Raw genomic sequence first — 17,293 nt, 5'->3', positions numbered from 1 at the left:
AGAGAAAATGGAGTGGATTGGGGCAATGGGAGAGAGGGTGGAGGTCTGGGAGTGGAGTTAGGAGGACTGGGAGTGGACTGGGAATGGAATGACTGGGGGCTGAGAGGAATTGGAAGGGACTCCGGTGACACTGGAGCAGCACTGAGAGGGCCGAGATGGACACACGCGGAGAGCACTGGGAGAGAGACTGGGATGGACTTGGAAAGCCACCGGAGTCACTTGGGGTGAGGGGGGCAGGAGGCCCCGGGGAACGGCACAGGGAGGGCTGAGGGCTCTGGGGTGATTCCCAAGGAGGTTTTGAGGGGCTCCAGGGTCATTGCCAGGGCAGGGCCCGAAGGGACTCGCTCTGCCCCTCGCTCACCTCTGCGCTCCCCGAGGAACGGGCTGCACAGCTCAGAGTTGTGCCGGCAGTGCCTGTCCACCGCAGCCCGTCTGTGCTCCCTCCATTCTGGGTCACTGTTCCAGGACCCGGCAACTTCTCCCCAAAGGAGGTGTCCCCCCTGTCCAGCCCCACATCGCTGCCCGAGCGCAGGAGCTGCTCCCGGGTGTGGATGTTCCTCTCCACAAACCTCACCTGAAAGGAGTAAAATAGATAGAATCACAGACAAAGACACTCTGCCTAGTTAAAGCTAGAAAGTGGTATGTTTTATTGCAACATCAGGCAGGCACAGGACTAACCTCCTAGAGTCATGTCTGCAAATTACAAGGCTCTTAGCCCTCTGTTTATTTTCCAAAGTCTTACATATTCAAAATGCTTATACACATGCATAATCCCAGCACCTCCCACTCCCCGCTTTGTATTAAAATGAGGTTAAAAGTCCGTCATGCATGCGCATTTCTCGAATTGGGTCTGTGGTCTCAAATTGCGTCAGGGATCTTGAAGAATGATGTCAGGAAAGTCTTCATTGCAATAACCTTTCTACATTCTTACTGCTGGCAGGCCTTCATGACCTTTTCGCATGATCCGATCCCTCCTGTTTCATGATCAATTTGTATTAGTCCAGGTGCAGGTCGTGGTTCCACTGGTTTCCTTTTGTTATCTTGATGGTCCATCTATTTCATTTCTTTCTATAAACACAATTAAAACAAGCACATAATAGCAAAAAATGCATCGTCTAGCTCTAGCTTAAGCATCTAATAATCATTATTTTATCTTCTGTTTTCCTAACTTGTATCCTAATCAATACAAATTGCTTCTAACCCTTGGCTAAAATCTTAACTCTTTAAAATCATGATTCACACCCTGGCAGTGCCATTAATGAAGTGAGACTCAGACTTCATCATCTCCTGGAACAGAGCTGTATGTGCAGGACACAGGTCCGGGGATGCCCCCAGCACCCCACAGTAGCCAAGAGCGCCAGGGCAACCCCGACTGCACAGCCCCAATGCCCCACAGCCGCCATGGGACCCTTCTTCCTGCGGTCCCGGTTTCTCTACTCCACCCTTCTCTGGATTTTCCTCCCCCTTTCCCAGAACTCCACAGTCGCCAGTGCCCCCCCAACATCTGTTTGGGGGTCCCAGCTCCCCATTTCCCTTTCTCTCCCCACCGTTCCCACTGTGCCACCACTTCCCTTCCCTCCGTTCCTGCTCATCCGAGAGCTCCGTGCCCCCAGCCAGGGGGGGCTCCCAGTGGCCCCAGTTAGGCCCAGCTGCCTCCCCTCACCCCATGGCCAGCGCCGGGCAGGGTCTGACACCTCCCCCTTCCCCAAATTCCATTATTTTAGTGCCTTCTCTGATTGGCTGAGGAGAGGCCTGGGAGTTGAGAGACGGATCGGGAGAGATCCAGCTCCAAGCATCGGCATGAGCGAAAAAGACCCAGCCAGGGCACAGGGAGGGAATTTATTAACAACCAAATCACAGCAGCACAAGGAAAAGGGAGAGAAATCTCTCCAACACCTTCCCCACACCCAACAGGAATCGCCAGGACCATGGATCACCAAGGCTCTGCCCAACGGGGTCATTGTGGAGCATTCAACATCAATCCTCCCATGGGGGATGAAGCTGGAGCAGCGCACGGAGCTCTTCCCGCTTCCCTCAACAGTGCCTCCGTTGGTGTTGGGTCAAGTGAGAGCTCTGTGAGAAGCCCTTCCCACACTGCCCTGTTGTTGTCTGATTAGGGATGGCAGAAAACAACGACACGGACTCTCCATTCTCAGAAGGCAAAGAGAGCCAATCTTTATTGTTTCTCTGTTCTTTTACAGACAATTTTGAGAAAGAGAGATGATTGAACATTCAGAACAACACTCCTTGACTGTTTTATCCAAGTAAATAACTAGTTAGAAAAACACCACTTGCTAATAGTTTTTCAAGGATTGTTTTTGATTCTCCTCACTTTCCCAGGCCAGTGTGAGAATGCTATGTGACTTAATTTCACACAGACTCTGCTGCTGCTGCTGCCTAATTTCTCTCTCTGATCAGGTTTTCAGCATCCACACTGCCCACACTCGTAGGGCCTGTCCCTGGTGTAGATCCCGTGGTTCTTGATGCCCTGGGAGTTCTTGCTGAAGCTCTTCCCACATTCCAAGCATCAGCAGCGACGTTCCTTAGTTTGGATCTCCTGGTGCCAGATCAGGCGGGAGCTGTGGCTGGAGCTCGATCCACATTCCAAGCACTTGTAGAGTATTTCAGTTTGAGAGACAATTTAAAGAGGACACTCTGGAGTGAGCGTCATCTTCTCTACAGGGTTCCAATAATCCCTTTCCACCACTAGGAAATGAATGTTAATAGATGAAAGTGAAAAACCCCTCAAACGGTTTGTTAACAAACAAAATGCCCACAAGGCAAGAAAGAAAAAAGTAAATAACTAGGAGATATTAAATTGTCAGACTTTACCCCCCCCCCCCACACCCTGGGACAAAAGACCCAAAATGCCAGAGAAAATCCCCGCTCATGACCCACGGCACAGGCGGTGCCAGCTTCTCTCCCAGGGGAAAAACCAACCAGGGACTATCCCAAAGGAGATTAAAGCCCGGGGTTCACCCGGCGTTGAACTCCTCCCCAGCTGGGTTCCGCGGGCAGGGTCCTGGCAGGTGGAGCAGCGGGGCTGAAGCCTCGGGGTGTTTTCTCTCCCAGCTCGGCCCAGCTCGCAGCAGCTTTGGGCTGCAGCGGCACTGCTCCCCTCCTGCCAGCGCGGAGCCCCCGCGCTCCGACAGAGCCGCTGCTCAGTTTGCCTCCAGGCACTCCAAGGCTCACCACTGCAGCCTCTCCAAACCAAGGAAAGGGGAAAAATCCTTTGTTTGCCTGGGCCAAAAACGCTTTTCAGCCAAACAAAAAACTGTGGGTGCACAGAGAAAGCCACGGAAAACCCGAGCAGGGAGGCTTCAAAACACCCACGCAGCAAACAAGGAGCCTCTGGCTCTCCGGCCCCACACAGGTCCTGTCCCGGGCTGCCGTGGTTAAAGATGCAATAACCATTCTTTGGCAACAAAGCAGAGGATCATGGAATGTACCATCACAATAACTCACTCCAAGAGAATTGTATGTACAATAATCACTTCTATCTATCTATCTATCTATCTATCTATCTATCTATCTATCTATCTATCTATCTATCTCTAAAAGCATGTACTGAACTCTGCATACAGCAATGTGCACGTAGGACAGGAGTGGGGAGGCTGAACAGACACCAGGGGAGATGTGGAATGTACAGACAGAGCAAATCTCCACAGGCTTTAACCTGATTCCCAGCTTTTCTGTGTTTCAAGGGCTTTGACTGCCAGATTTGAAGAAACTGGGATCTCACTGTGAAGAGCAGAGCAGTCTGGAACCAGACACTGCTATTAGAGTCAAAGTCTGGACTTGTCACATCTCAGATTTGGAAATATATTGAATAAAAAATTCCATTACCCACCACCTTTCCCAGCCCATCCCTCTCACACATAACAAAACACAACAGGATTCTTTCTAAGGGGTAAAAAAATAATTGAGCATTGAAAATGTTCCCTCATAAAAACAGGTTGAAACTACAGAATAAGGAAATGTGTCTAGAACAACGTGCTGTCATTTCTCAGGTGTTGGGCTCAGTGTCATCTCAGAGCCGGGCTCTGTTCCGCAGGTGCCCAAGTCCCCAGGCCAGCTGTGAGCAGCTTCTCCTGGCTTTCCGGCGCAGATTTCCCCCGGCTGTGCCTGGGCAGGCACTCGGTGTTTCCGTGGTGCCCCTGCCCCACTCAGCTCCCTGTGCCCTGCAAAGGCACCTAGGCTGCGCTCGGTGCCCCCGGGTGTCCCTGAGTGAGGCAGTGCTGAGGGAACAGAGACCTCTTCTCACTTCTTCATCAGCACAATGAACTTATCTTTATCTCTTCAAGCATCTCATAAGATCAATATCACTTCATCCATCACACATACCTTTGTTCAAAATTTACACACAACATCTCTCTAAATGCATATCTTCCCATGATTTGAAGAGATATGTTAGTCCAGTTTCTATGGTTTATATCTAGAGAAGTCCAGTCAGAAATGTCTACTTCCTCAATCCCTCCTTCCAATAATCTTTATCAGTTGTTTCGCTGATGTCATATCATGCTGTCTCTCTAGTGTTAAATCACTCTGTCTTTCTTCTCTCTCTCTCAGGGAAAGGGTTGGAGTTCTGAAAGCTCCATCTTGCCAAGGAAGGGTTAAATCTGGCCAGGTCTGCTGTGGTCAATGTGAGCAGTCACTCTGAAGAGGCTGGGCTTTTTTCTCTCCCCCCACTTTCCCTCTCAGCCCAGGGGTCACCAGAGGAGGGGGAAGGGGGAGGGGGGTCCTTGCCCATCCCACGGTGGCGATCCAGGTGGGCTTGGCCCAGCTGTGCCCAGAGGTGTTATCAGGGGCCAGCGCCTGCCCGGGGCCCAGAGGCACGGCCAGGCCTGAGCTGACAGCCCCCAAGGGGAAGGGAGCAGCAGGGATGGGCTGGGCCAGGCTAGGCCATCCTAAAAGAACAGCCCGGCTCAGTGTTACCTGTTCAAGTGGTCGGGAGGAAAAAGGCCGACTTGCCCTCCCTCGAATTTTATATGGGTATTCCTCAAAGTCGTATCCAGCTTCCCCAATGGTCTAACAACACGTCAATATTTAAAAATGGACTCTGATAGGTCTCTGTCTTGAAAACAATCACCAGGTCCTGACAGGGAATTATTTCTACTTTAACTAAAAACTAAACTGTGTCAACCTGTAACACAAAGGTACTTCCACATCTAAGGAAGCAGTATTTCTCCCAGATTTGCTATAGCATATGTGCAGGGGCACACACACAGACAGAAACAATCAGTGCAAGCAAGGTACCTGTGAAAAATTCCCCTCAGAGGTCAGTGAAATCCTCACTTCAGGTGTTTTTGCATCTCCTGCCGAGGGAAGGATCGGGCCCTGAGGAGTGAGGGTATTGGCCCAAGACACATCGTGTTTCAGAGACCCTCCAGGCACAGCAAACCCAAGTGTTTGCTGGCTCTGAGAGGCCCCCTCAGAGGGACATTGCTGGTCACAGCCCACAGTGGCCCAGGAAAGCTCAAAGGGTTTCCTTTTGGACCACTACTGATGGGGTCACAAGAGAGAGGGCTTCGGTCATAACCATGTTTCAATCTGGCCACAGTTTGGGTCAGCACTTTCTCTAAAAGTGTGAGAACAGGAATGTTGTGCCATTCAGAAAAGAGGAATATTTTCCAAGGCTGCTCATAAGGAAAACAGGAGCCTTTTATCAATTCCTGGGAGCAGACAGTATTTCTGATAAGCTTGGAAAAAGCTGACCACAGGTGCTATTTTCAAAAATAAGACCAAACAAGCATTTCTCAGATCACACTGCAGCCTGGAAAGGAGGAAGGGGGAATGCACCACCACACTGGGATCTCAGGGGTGCCCATGGTGTGGGGTGACACTGGCCTGATAACAGGCACCCACCAAAGCCACTCTGTCCCTGCCCCCTGCAGGTGCACAGAGGAGAGACAATTTAACAAAGAGTTCCTGGTTTGGAATAAGATGGGGAGAGATCCCTCACCAAGCAATGGCATGGGTACAACAGACCCAGCCTGGCCACAGGGAGGGAGTTTATTACAAAGGGAATCGCAGCAGGAGAAGCAGAAGGGAAAGAAATCTCTCCAACACTTTCCCCCCACACAACAGGATGACCACAACCACGGATCACCAGGACACTGCCCACCAGGGGTCACTGGGGATAATCCAACACAGATGCTCTCATGGGGGATGGAGGTGGGGCAGCACATGAAGATCTTCCCACACTGCAGTCATTTGCAGGGTTTCCCTTAGTGGTGCCTCTGTTGGTGTTGGGTCAGAGAGCTCCCAGAGGAGCTCTTCCCACACTCAGGACACTCTTAGGGCCTCTCCCTGGTGTTGATATGCCGGTGCCTGATAAGGTGGGAGTTGTGCTTAAAGCCCTTCCCACATTCCAAGCACCTGTAGGGCCGTTCCCTGGTGTGGATTGTTTGGTGGCGGACGAGGTTGGAACTCTGCCTGAAGCTCTTCCCACATTCCCCACATTCATAGGGTCGCTCTTCAGTGTGGATCCTCTTGTGCTTAGTGAGGTCAGAGTTATTGCTGAAGCTCTTCCCACATTCCAAGCACTCATAGGGCCATTCCTGTTTACCATTGTGGATATTCTGGTGGCTGATGAGGTGGGACCTCTGGCTGAAGTTCTTCCCACATTCCCCACACCTGTAGGGCTGTTCCCGTTTGCTGTTGTGGATATTCTGGTGGCTGATGAGGTGGGACCTCTGTCTGAAGCTGTCCCCACATTCCCCACACTTGTAGGGCCGTTCCCCAGTCTGGATCTTGAGGTGCTTTCTGAGGTTGGAGTTCCGGTGGAACCTCTTCCCACATTCCCCACACTTATAGGGCCATTCCCCAGTGTGAATGTTCTGGTGCTGGATCAGGTCGGAGCTGGTGCTGAAGCTCTTCCCACACTCCAAGCACTTGTAGGGCCGTTCCCGGGTGTGGATGCGCTGATGGCTGACGAGGTGGGACTTGGGGGTGAAGCCCTTCCTGCAGTCGGGGCAGCGGAAGGGCCTCTCCTCTCCATGTGTTGGTTGATGTTGGAGGAGTTTTGTGCTGGTCTGAAACTGCTTCCCACACTCAGGACACTTGTAGGGCCTCTCCCTGCTGTGGCTGCGCTGGTGGATGTTGAGGCTGGAGCTCCGTCTAAATGTCTTCCCACATTCCAAGCACTTGTAGGGCCGTTCCCCAGTGTGGATGCGTCGGTGCCTGACAAGGTGGGAGTTGCGATTAAAATGCTGCCCACATTCCCGGCACTCGTAGGGCCGTTCCCCAGTGTGGATTGTCTGGTGCCAGATGAGGCTGGAGCTCCGGTGGAAGCTTTTCCCACATTCCTCACACTCATAGGGCCATTCCCCAGTGTGAATCTTGTGGTGGTTGTCGAAGTCAGACTTCCGTCTAAAACTCTTCCCACATTCCAGGCACCCATAGGGCTTTTCCCCAGTGTGGATCCTCTGGTGCTGAGACAGGTGTGAGCTCTGGCTGAAGCTGTTCCCACACTCCCCACACTCATAGGGCCGTTCCCCACTGTGGATCAGCTGGTGTCGGATCAGGTTGAAGCTCTGGCTGAAGTTCTTCCTGTTGCGGTGTGCATTTCCGAGGACGCACAAGGCAGCATCGGAAGAAGAAGAAGCTCGGAAGAAGAAACGGAAAATTCATGGGAGAGGGACCCGACGCTCAAATTTCGACGAGATGCGTGGTGTTGAAGGGTCTCTTTGCTTATAACACAAACAAACTTTCCAAATCAAATTCCAAAACTCAGTCTAAAAGAAATTCACAATTGGGTTCCCTGGGAAAACCCCAAAAACCAAAATTATCATCTTTTTAAGATCCTTTTTCTTAAATTCTCTCCCACAAGTAACTAAAATTAATTTAAATCTAACATAAACGTCTCGCTGTCTGCTTAACAGTCTCTGTGCCATCTTATTTGTTCCTTCCACCCTCCCTCCTCCCCCCAGAGATGTGACCTTCGACTCACTCCTGGTTACAGGGGGTGAGAGTGAAAGGAATGGTGAGCCTACCCTCCCCCTACAAAAGCTTTCTCTCACGTGGCTTACTGCAGTTCCCCCACTGGGGCCGAGCAGGGGCAGTGAGGACCTAAATGTCACTCAAGCTGCCGCTGATCTGCCACGGAACTCCCGTAGGGTCTGAACAGCAAGCTACCGACTACCCTCCTTTCTTTTGGAAAAGGGAATCCCTACCAGCCTGGCTGATAGGGAACCTAAATGCCTGCGTAGATAGGGGCGCAACCCCAAAGCCTTACCCATTCCCGGTGCTTGGTCCTCAAAGCACCTCGGCTTCTCGCAGGTCCAGCTGACGCTAGTTCCCCCAGGTGGACCACCCTGGCGCTGAATCTAGCGCTCTTCGGCTTACCACGACTCCCACAGCTGGTTGGGTAGCAGGTGTCGATGAATTGAAGACTTGCCGAGGACTCCTTCTCTCTTCTCGACTCGCCCCTTTCGCGATCCGTTGCGGTGTCCCCTTGCACCTTCCCTCCAAGGGTTCCACGTCTTTTGGCGAGCTTTCTCTTTCGGCCCCGGGTACACGCTCCCCCTGCGAGCGGGCGCGAGAGAGTCCTGGAACCGCTCCTGCTTTGGTTCCTCTCTGGAGTCAGAAGTCCCGTGTCGCTGGTGTTCTTCACTCCTTTCTTCTTCGCGGGCTGCGAAGAGGTAGGGAGCCCCTCTTTCGCGGGGCTCTCCTCGCCGCTGCTGCCATCAGGCGGGGTGTTCTCCGGATGCCGCGGCTCGCGCCGGGCTGGGGCTGCCCCGCGCCGCCGCCGGAGCCGCGCCGCTGCCGCCCCGCGCTGGAGCCGCGCTGTGCCAGAGCTGCCCTGTGCCGGAGCTGCCCCGCGCCAATGTTACCGGGCTGGGGTCGCGCTGCCGCCGGGTCTTCGCTGCGCAGTGTAATGATATAAAACAGCAAATGATATATCGAGTGAGGGAAGATTGGCAAGGAAGGTTCTAGCAACAGAGGCAGGGACACAGGCAGAGAAATGACACTTAACGGTATGCATAATTTAAATCATAACACACAAATGAAATATAAAGCTAGCTTGAAAGCTTAAAGCAGAAAATCCACACCACAACATCTTCCCACATTCCAAGCACTTGTAGGGCTTCTCCCCAGCCTGAGGCTTCTCTCCCAGCTCTGAGCTCCACCTGGATCTCCGGCCACCTCCCCGGAAAAAGGGAGGGTCTCTTTTCCTCGCAGCTCCCTGCACTGGGTTTGCAGCCCCTCCTTGTGCGGGATCTCTGGGGCTTTTCCTCCTCCTCCATCTGGCCATGGCTTGGGAATGACAAGTCCTGGTTTGGGGAAAAAACAAGGGGTCAGCACCTTGGAATGGGGGTTTCTACTGCCCAAGTCCATCTCAGGAAGTCACTGGGCACCCTGTGTCCGTCAAACTCTTCAAACGACCAAGATGCAGCGCAAAAAAAAACTCCCCAGGAGTTCCCCCTCTCTGATCTCCATACTTTGGCGTTTCGTGGGTCCCCCTTCCCTGGGCCCATGGGGGTCCCGTGGATCCTGCTGTCCCCCCTCTCTAGGATCTCGCTTAGGGACAATCCGGCGATCCCACATCCTGCAGCAACCCCTGCACACCCCCCCCCCACCGCCAGTGCCCAAGAGAAACCCCCGGACATCGTGGACCCCCACAATCCACCGAGGTGCATTTGCGGTTCAGCCTTGCGGTCCTCCAAGGTCTAAATATCCACAACCCCAGAAATACCGCAGGAACCCCCCGGTATATTTGGGGAGAGCTTCCCCTCCCCACTCACCTGCGGCATGCGGGGGGGAGGCGGGGAGATGCTCCTGGGGCCGAAGGTGCTGCAGACCGAGGACCCTGGAACCGAGTATTTCCTCCTCTTCCTATTCCGTTTCCTGCTCCTCCTCTTCCCCTCTCCCGCCTCTTCCTCCTGCTCTTTGCCCGGCTCCTCCTCCATCGCTCCTGCAGCTCCTCCTCCTTCCTAATCCCGCCTCCTTTTCTCCGGCCCTTCTCCCGCTCTTTCCTCATCCCTCTGCCTCCAATCCCTTCTCCCGCTGCTTCCTCATCCCTCCTCCTTCATCCCTTCTCCCCCTCCCCCTGGGCCCAGTGCCCACCCTTTGTCTCCCTTTTCCCAACGCCGTCGCATCCTGTGGGAAGAGCCGGGGCAGGTTAGGCTGGGGCAGCGCTGGGCTCTCGGCCCGGCCTGGGCGCCCCTCAGGCGCCCCCTCCCCAAATTGCCCCAGAGGCTTCGGGGGGACCCAGCACCTTTTTGGGTCCACTGGGTGCTGTGTTGGGGTTCAGGTGCCTCCCAAGGCCCCCCCAAAGCGAGGTGATACGGGGGACACACAGGGGGTCCCCATTCCTGATCCATCGCGGGGCCGCTTCTGTCCCCTTCAGTCTTGGCTCTCCCGGGGGGTCCCCCCAAGTCCCTCCCCACTGCCCCCCATAAACGAGACCGGGGTGAACTGGGAAGCTTTATTGGGAACACTGGGAGCAGCCAGGTGGGGACAGAGTGACAGCGGGGCTGGCGGGACACGCGACCCCCCAAAATCAGCATGGGGACCAAGCGAGGGGTCCCGGCTGGGCCCAAGGCTGCGGGGAGGGGCTGCGGCTGCTGCCGGCTCAGGAGCTCTGTGGGCAGATGAAGGGGTATCTCCGAGACAGTAGAGTCGGCGACAAAGTACCTCTATAAGCAAAGTAGCAGGGGTAGCACGTGGTTTATTGTGAGGGCCTTGCTTGTAGCTGCTAGGCACAGCTAAAGCAGGCCAAGAGAGCAGGAACAGAGAGTGAAGTGAGAGAGAAAGAGAAGAGGGAAGAGAGGGGATAAGAGCAGGGAAAAGGGAAGAGGGGATAAGAGAAGGAGGTTCTGAATACTGTACAATAAATATCTTTCCAAGTTGAATAGTATGAGTTGGACCAACCAATCTAATACAAGATAACAACATTTATATACAGCCAATAGAAATGTCCCATTATCTAAGGCAAGCAGAAGGGGATTGTTTAATCAAGGGAGCTGGCCCTCAGCTTAGCACATCGTTGTTCACAAGCTGATGGCTCTGTACCTTACACCCTAAATCTCAAAGCATGCTTTCATTTCTATCTCGCTTGCTGAACTCAGACTCCCAGAATCTAAACCACCATATTTGCAAGGTCTTTCTACTTCATCCTTCCCAACAGGCAGAGAAGAGAGGGTGATACCAGGCTGGGGGCCCCGGGGGGAGCACACACATTTCAAGTGAGGGGGGACACGACCCCTGGGATCCCCCCTCACCTTCTTGTGCAGGCAGAAGCCGAGCACCAGTGCCAGGAAGACGAAGCCCAACATGGAGCCCCCGATCCCCGTCAGCATCTTGGAGGGGTGTGGGGCCAGTTTTCGGGGGCAGGGGGGCACAGAATCCGAGAAACAGTAACGACTGCTGGGAAGGGACTGGGATGGACTGGGACAGACTGGGATGGACTGGGACAGACTGGAACACCAGGATATACCTGGACTGGGGCCCAGTGGAAACAGAGGTGGGGCACAAGGGATCATAATGGGATTTATTGGGATCACACTGAGGACTACTGGGAACAGGCTGAAGGCAACTGGGTGCTGTTGGCATATACTGGGAATGATTTGGACCATACTGGGACTAACTGGAATCATACTGGGAGTGACTGGAACTGTAGTAGTGATGAAAGGTTGCAATTGGAAACATGCAGGGGGCAGTTGAGATCATACTGGGAGCTGCTGGGCCCATGCTGGGATCATAGTGGGACTGACAAAATCACAGTTGGAGTGTCTGGAATAATACTGGGAGTATCTGGGCATGACTGGGATCATTCTGGGAGTGACAGGGATCAAACCAGACTCATACTGGGAGTGTCTGGAAGTTACTGGGATCACACTGGGGACTGAACTCATATTGGGATCATGCTTGAAATAACTGGGACCACGCTGGGGGCAAATAGCATCCTAGAGGGAGTGACTGGGAGTGACTGGGTTCATACTGGGAGTGACTGGGTTCATACTGGGAGTGACTAGGGCCATACTGTACTCCTACCGGGAGGGACTGAGATCGAAAGGAACCATACAGGGCATGACTGGGAGGAACTGGGACCATGTTGGGGCCAACTGGGACCTTATTGGGAGTGACTGGGAACATAAAAGCTTGAATGGAGTTTCTATCCCAGGGAGCAGTACCAGCTCTGTGGCCCCAGCCCGGGGCACTGGAGCAGGGGAACCTCTGGCAGCGCCTTTGGGGCACAGCCGAGGGCTGGGGGGCTCCTCCTCCACTTCATTTTCTCTCCCCAGTTCAAGTCATCCCCTCCCATTCAAATCCCCTCCATTCACATTTTCTTCCCACAATTAGAGTTTCCTTGCCCCAAATAAACTTTTCTCCCCAACTAGGCTCTGAGCTCCCCACCACCCCCGGTTCCCCCCAGCAGGACCTGGCCAAGACCGGCAAACAGGAGCAGAAAGAGTTAAAAATGTCATCATTTTCTTGGTTTCCAGAGGATTTTCCTGTGGCTTTCTTGCAGAAAGCTCTTCCTTTCCAGGCGATGGCTGAGGGGTCCACTCGGGCTCCATCTGCTTTCCAGTCGCTTTTTCCAGCTCTTTTCCTCAGCTGACTCAAACCTGCAGATTTTTGGAAGGGGGGGGGAGGGGTCGCTCTGCTCGAGGCAGGCTTCGACACCAGCCCTTTTGAGCATTTGGAATCTCCAGCTCCTGTGGGGATGGGGGGAGGAGGACGAGGAGGAGGATGCCCTGACGGGTTTTTGCCGCCCCGGGTCCCTGGAGTAGACGCTCCATGGGACGGGCGAGTGAGAACGAAAGAAGAGGCAGAGAAGAGACTAAAATGAGATCGAAGAGCCAAATCATGGACGTCTCCCCTGTGTCTGAAGGAACTGCACTGAGGGACGGGCGGGAGGTGAATAGAATAAAATACAGATAATAGATTAAAATAGAATAAAGAACTGCACCGGGAGGTCCTCGGTGTCGCTGAAGAACCGCACCACGGGATGGGCGCTGGCGGGTATGGGCAGAAGGGCAGTGCCGAGGGGTGGGAGGTGTGAATAGAATTAAACATAGAGAATAGAATAAAATACAAGAGCCGCACTGAGGGTTCCGCCCCACCCGTGTCACTGAAGAGCTGCACCGAGACCGGTGAGAAGCGGCAGTGGTGAAAGAGCCACACCGGAATGGGGTGGGGTTGGAGGTGTGAAAGGAATAAAATAGAAGAAATAGAATAAAAAATAACAACCCCCCCCCACACCGGCAGTGGCCGCTTCTCGACACTAAAAGAGCAGAACCGAGGGCTCGTCGGGGCAGCACCAAGGGGTCTGGGCCGCCCCATGTCCTAGGAGGAGTTGCAGCGAGTGGCGGGTGGGGCACGGCCTGGATCGAGCCCCTCGAGCTGCGTGACGAGCGGTGACTCCGCTGGGGCCGAGAGGTGGCGGCAGCCAGAGCCAAGTGTGAAAAACGAAAGTCCATTCTTAGACTGTTGTAGTCCATGTTTCCATGGATCCTCCGCAGAGAGTGAGAAGTACAGAGATAGAATTAAAACCTTTAGAAAAATTAGAATATATAAAGCTTTATGTGCATAAAGTAGAAATCTAACCCTCAGTTTAAACTTCATATGCCCTAAGTCCTAGTTGTTAGTGTACAAGGACAGAGCTTTAGCCTAGTGATAGAGTATAGACATAACAAAAATAGGGTAAAGTGCTGCTTGTAATTTTGTATGAACTCTGTGTAGGGAAGACAGAGTCTTTCATATATGCTAAGATAGAGGTTTTCTACATAACAAGATAGAACTTTATGCTAGTAAGATAGAGTTTTACGTTAATAGATATGCTAAGTGCGTAGGTTTTGACTCTGTTTTTCGTAGTTTTACGAACTTTAGAATTGTACCTAGATTGGTTAGTGTGTAGATAAAATATATGAATATGCATTTTGTAATTTGGCATAAAAAAGCCTTTGGGTCGGAAGTGAAGGTGTCGGTCGGTCGGTCAGTCGGTCGGTCAATTGATTGATCAATCCGATCTATTGATCCAACCTTCACTTTCTGCAGCCTGAGGAAGGAGCCCTGCCAGGGAGCCGAATGGGATTCTAAAGGTACCATCCATTGTAGTCTGGGATCTGGGCCCTGGGGTCCCGTCCCTTCCCCCTGCGAGGGTTCGGGACCCCGGGACCCCTCCTTGCCCCTGCAATCCCGTCCCTTCCCTTTCCCCCTCCGGCATTTGCCCCCGAACAGAGTTCCAGGGAGTCTGCGAGGGTTCAGGACCCCGGGACCTCCTTCCTGTCTCTGCAACCGGGAACTGTGTGGGTTTGGGACCCTGGGACCCCTCCTTGTCCCTGCGACCCCCCGGACGGGAACTCTGTGCAGTTCGGGATTCCCCATCACCATCGCGATTCCACGAACGAGGGCTCTGCGTGGGTTCAGAATCTCAGGGCCCCTTTCTGTTGTTGTGATCCCCGTGGTCGGGACCCCTGTCTGGGATCTGTGATCTTGTGTTTCCTTTCTGTTATTGTGACCCCACGGTTGGAAAATCCTGCTTGGGGTCAGGAGATGGGAGGCTGATTTACGTAGAGGCTGTAATGTCAGATTTATGCTTGCTTATAGTCTTACTAGAGCTTTGCTTGTTAGGAATTCTATGCTTTGCTTGCTGTTTCATTAGAACTTTGTGTGTTAAGATTTCTATCCTTAGGTTATTGTTTTATTTGGACTTTGCTTGTTTATGTTTATAACTGATTGTATTGTAAGACTGCTCTTAAGACTCTTCCACCTTCAGATACATGCCTTTATATAATAAACCACTTTGCTTAGATACTAAAATGTTGTAAGACCTTATAGAGTCTCTATACCCATACCACAACCTCGGCATTAGAATATTTTCAAAAGTTTAATAAGGGAATAAAAAAGGACAATGTCCAGCACTGGGGTGTTCCTGGCTACCAGCCAAGATACATTAAGGCAATGTTATGGATATACTGCTACTTTATTGAGGTACATACATATTCGTAAGTTTCATGCATTATTCAAACATTCTTGGGAGATTTTGATGTTGTAGAAACTTTCTTTTGTTTTAGTTTTTCACTCGGACTTATCTACATGAAATCCTGCAGATCACGTTAATATATTTTATTCCTTCTTGTAGCTTCATTTTGTTGTTTCACACTTCCCTGATAACGAGGAGTTAACAAGTTCTTTCATTTTCCTCTGATGCTCTGGTTTGTGTCATGGTTATCTTACCACTTGGAGAGTCAGTCAGCAGGTGTGGGAAACAACATAATTGCTTTATACAGTTGTCTCAATTACATAGAGGAATTTTAACATTTTATGTTTTGCTAAGGCCTACAGTACAATACATTCATCACACCATTATTTCTATAAACTATATGGTGTATATATAAATATATTCTTCAGGACTAAAAATTAGTGATACATCTTTTATATATCCATATTCTTTAGCCCATTTCAGAAGCTCTTTGCGGTGTTTCTCCTTGGTGTTAATCCCTTGCTTAGCGAGGATACATTTCAATAGACTGAGGGCCGCCTCCCACTCCATCGTTCAGGGTTAGTGGTCTTACCTCTGTGTGGGTCTGACTTGAGCTCGTAGTCAGAAATCCTGCTATCTCCCTTGTTGAGACACCTTCCCGCTCTGATCCCCGCTCTCTGTCTGCCTCTTTCAGTTATCCGCAGATTTGAGAGTATCCATTTCCCCATCTGAGCTTTCGGGCACCAGAAATGTTGCCGGAGATCAGCCAGAGTCAAAACAGCACTCAATATGTGTTAAAAATCTTGTTCGTTTATTCAGCTATTTGGCATACATTTATACTGTGCTGAGCATATCATGCACCTAACTCTGAACATCATTGGTTAAACCATAGTGTTCACACGTCCTTGCAGTACACATAATTGGCTTAGAAGCTCTGTCCACACGGCTGGATGCTGTGAGTCTTCCCCAACTTATGGTCAACACATCCTGTCTACCATCATGTTCTATTGCTCCAAACATTACTTCATCCTTATCCCATCTAAAGAACAGTTCAAGGACATTTCAGGTCTACTCATCCTTTAGGCTAAAAGCAGGATTGTGCATGTCCCTGCTTTCCCAGCCATGCGTTCACACCATTCCTCGAGGGGAGCAGCTTTTCCCTGCCTTCCTTGGGCAGAGGCTGGGGCAGGTTTCTGGTTTGCCCGTCTGGCCCCGCGGGACCTGGGGGCGGCTCCGCGCAGCTCCCCTGGCCTGGGCCGGGCTGGGCCGGGCCAGCGACCCCCGCCCCGGCTCCGAGGGTCCGGCCCGCGGGGTCGGGGCCAGCCGGACCTCCCGCGATCCCAGCGCGGGCACGGAGATCGTTCGTGCCCTCCGGGATCTCGGTCCCAGGGAGCGCTGTGGGAATCGGCTGAGCCCTGAACCGGGCTGGGAGTTCGGGCTGGGTTTGGGGCCTTTGCAGGGGCTGTGGTGGTGCAAAGCTCTGGGTGGTGCAGGTAGGGGAAGTGACTGTGGGATGGGATAAGAACCTGGCTGTGGTTTGGGATCCTGGTGGAGAATTGGGGTTTAAATTTCTTGGATGCACCGGGCAACGCTTCGTTCCGCCACTCAATTAAACGGGATTAATTACTCAGTTAATTCATACCCTGGGATTCCTGCCCAGGACATGGCTCCCTCAGAATTCCTCCCCTGGGATTCCTCCCGCTGGGATCGTTCACACTCCCTGCTGCAGGGTTAAACACCGGCTGCTTCTCCACCTCCTGCCTCTCCCTTCCCGTGTGGCCACTTCGGCTCAGCCCTGCCAGGATCAAATCTTGGCTTCGAAGGGTGACTTTTAACCCCTGACATCCCCCAGCTTGGCATGTTCAGAGTCATCCCTGTGTGCCAGGCCTGAACTGTGAAAACTGAACTCCACACCAAAGATGATTTCAAGGAGCTGGTTCTTCCAAAAGGTCTGTGCTGGGAGTGAAAGCTCCAAATCTGCACTGCTCAAAGGAGACCTGGGATGCTGAAGGGCTGCCAGTGCTGTTAGATATCCTGATGCAAGCCTTGATGCCCCTGGTCCACTTTCCCTGCGACTCTGGGGGTTCCTGATTTGTTTCTTTCTGCTGCACTTGTGCCTCGTGCTTTTTCCTGCTGACTCCAGTTTCAGTTACCCTATGGAGAAAAACCAGCAGAAGAATCAGAACTGTTTAGGTTAGAAAATATCTGAAACATCCAAACTAATTAAAGAGTTTAATTCCTGCCACAGAGTACCTCTGCTGGGAAAAATCCCTCCAACTTTTGAACCTGGGGGGCTGCTGGACACTTAGCTATTTTGGGGGACAAAACAGCCCAAATCTACAGAGTTCTGCCTCGTTGGGT

The 17,293-nt window shown here is 52.2% G+C and overlaps 1 protein-coding gene across 1 annotated transcript; it reads right to left on the bottom strand.

The window, feature by feature from the left end:
• Positions 1–1,901: 1,901 nt before the first annotated feature.
• On the bottom strand, positions 1,902–12,057 carry LOC134565354 (zinc finger protein 883-like). The gene is made up of 4 exons (XM_063424870.1): positions 11,998–12,057; positions 11,226–11,303; positions 8,347–8,632; positions 1,902–7,627 (listed from the first exon to the last, which is right to left on the bottom strand). The coding sequence occupies exons 1-4, from the start codon at positions 12,055–12,057 to the stop codon at positions 6,297–6,299; spliced, it is 1,755 nt and encodes a 584-aa protein (XP_063280940.1). The 3' UTR covers positions 1,902–6,296.
• Between the last annotated feature and the right edge of the window lie 5,236 nt (positions 12,058–17,293).

This window comes from Prinia subflava, unplaced genomic scaffold (assembly GCF_021018805.1).
Source record: "Prinia subflava isolate CZ2003 ecotype Zambia unplaced genomic scaffold, Cam_Psub_1.2 scaffold_47_NEW, whole genome shotgun sequence".
Classification (NCBI taxonomy): domain Eukaryota; kingdom Metazoa; phylum Chordata; class Aves; order Passeriformes; family Cisticolidae; genus Prinia; species Prinia subflava.
Note: the sequence above shows the minus strand (reverse complement) of the source record. Positions and strands in the feature narration are given on the sequence as shown.

Bases quoted from the DNA above. Each gene is read 5' to 3' on its own strand.
- LOC134565354 (XM_063424870.1), bottom strand. From the start codon at position 12,057: ATGGTCCCAGTTCCTCCCAGTCATGCCCTGTATGGTTCCTTTCGATCT. The intron at 11,304-11,997 runs GTAGGAGTACAG...CACCCCTCCAAG, and splicing joins TTCGATCTCAGTCCCTCCCG to ATGCTGACGGGGATCGGGGG. The intron at 8,633-11,225 runs GTGAGGGGGGAT...ACCTCTTCGCAG, and splicing joins GCTTCTGCCTGCACAAGAAG to CCCGCGAAGAAGAAAGGAGT.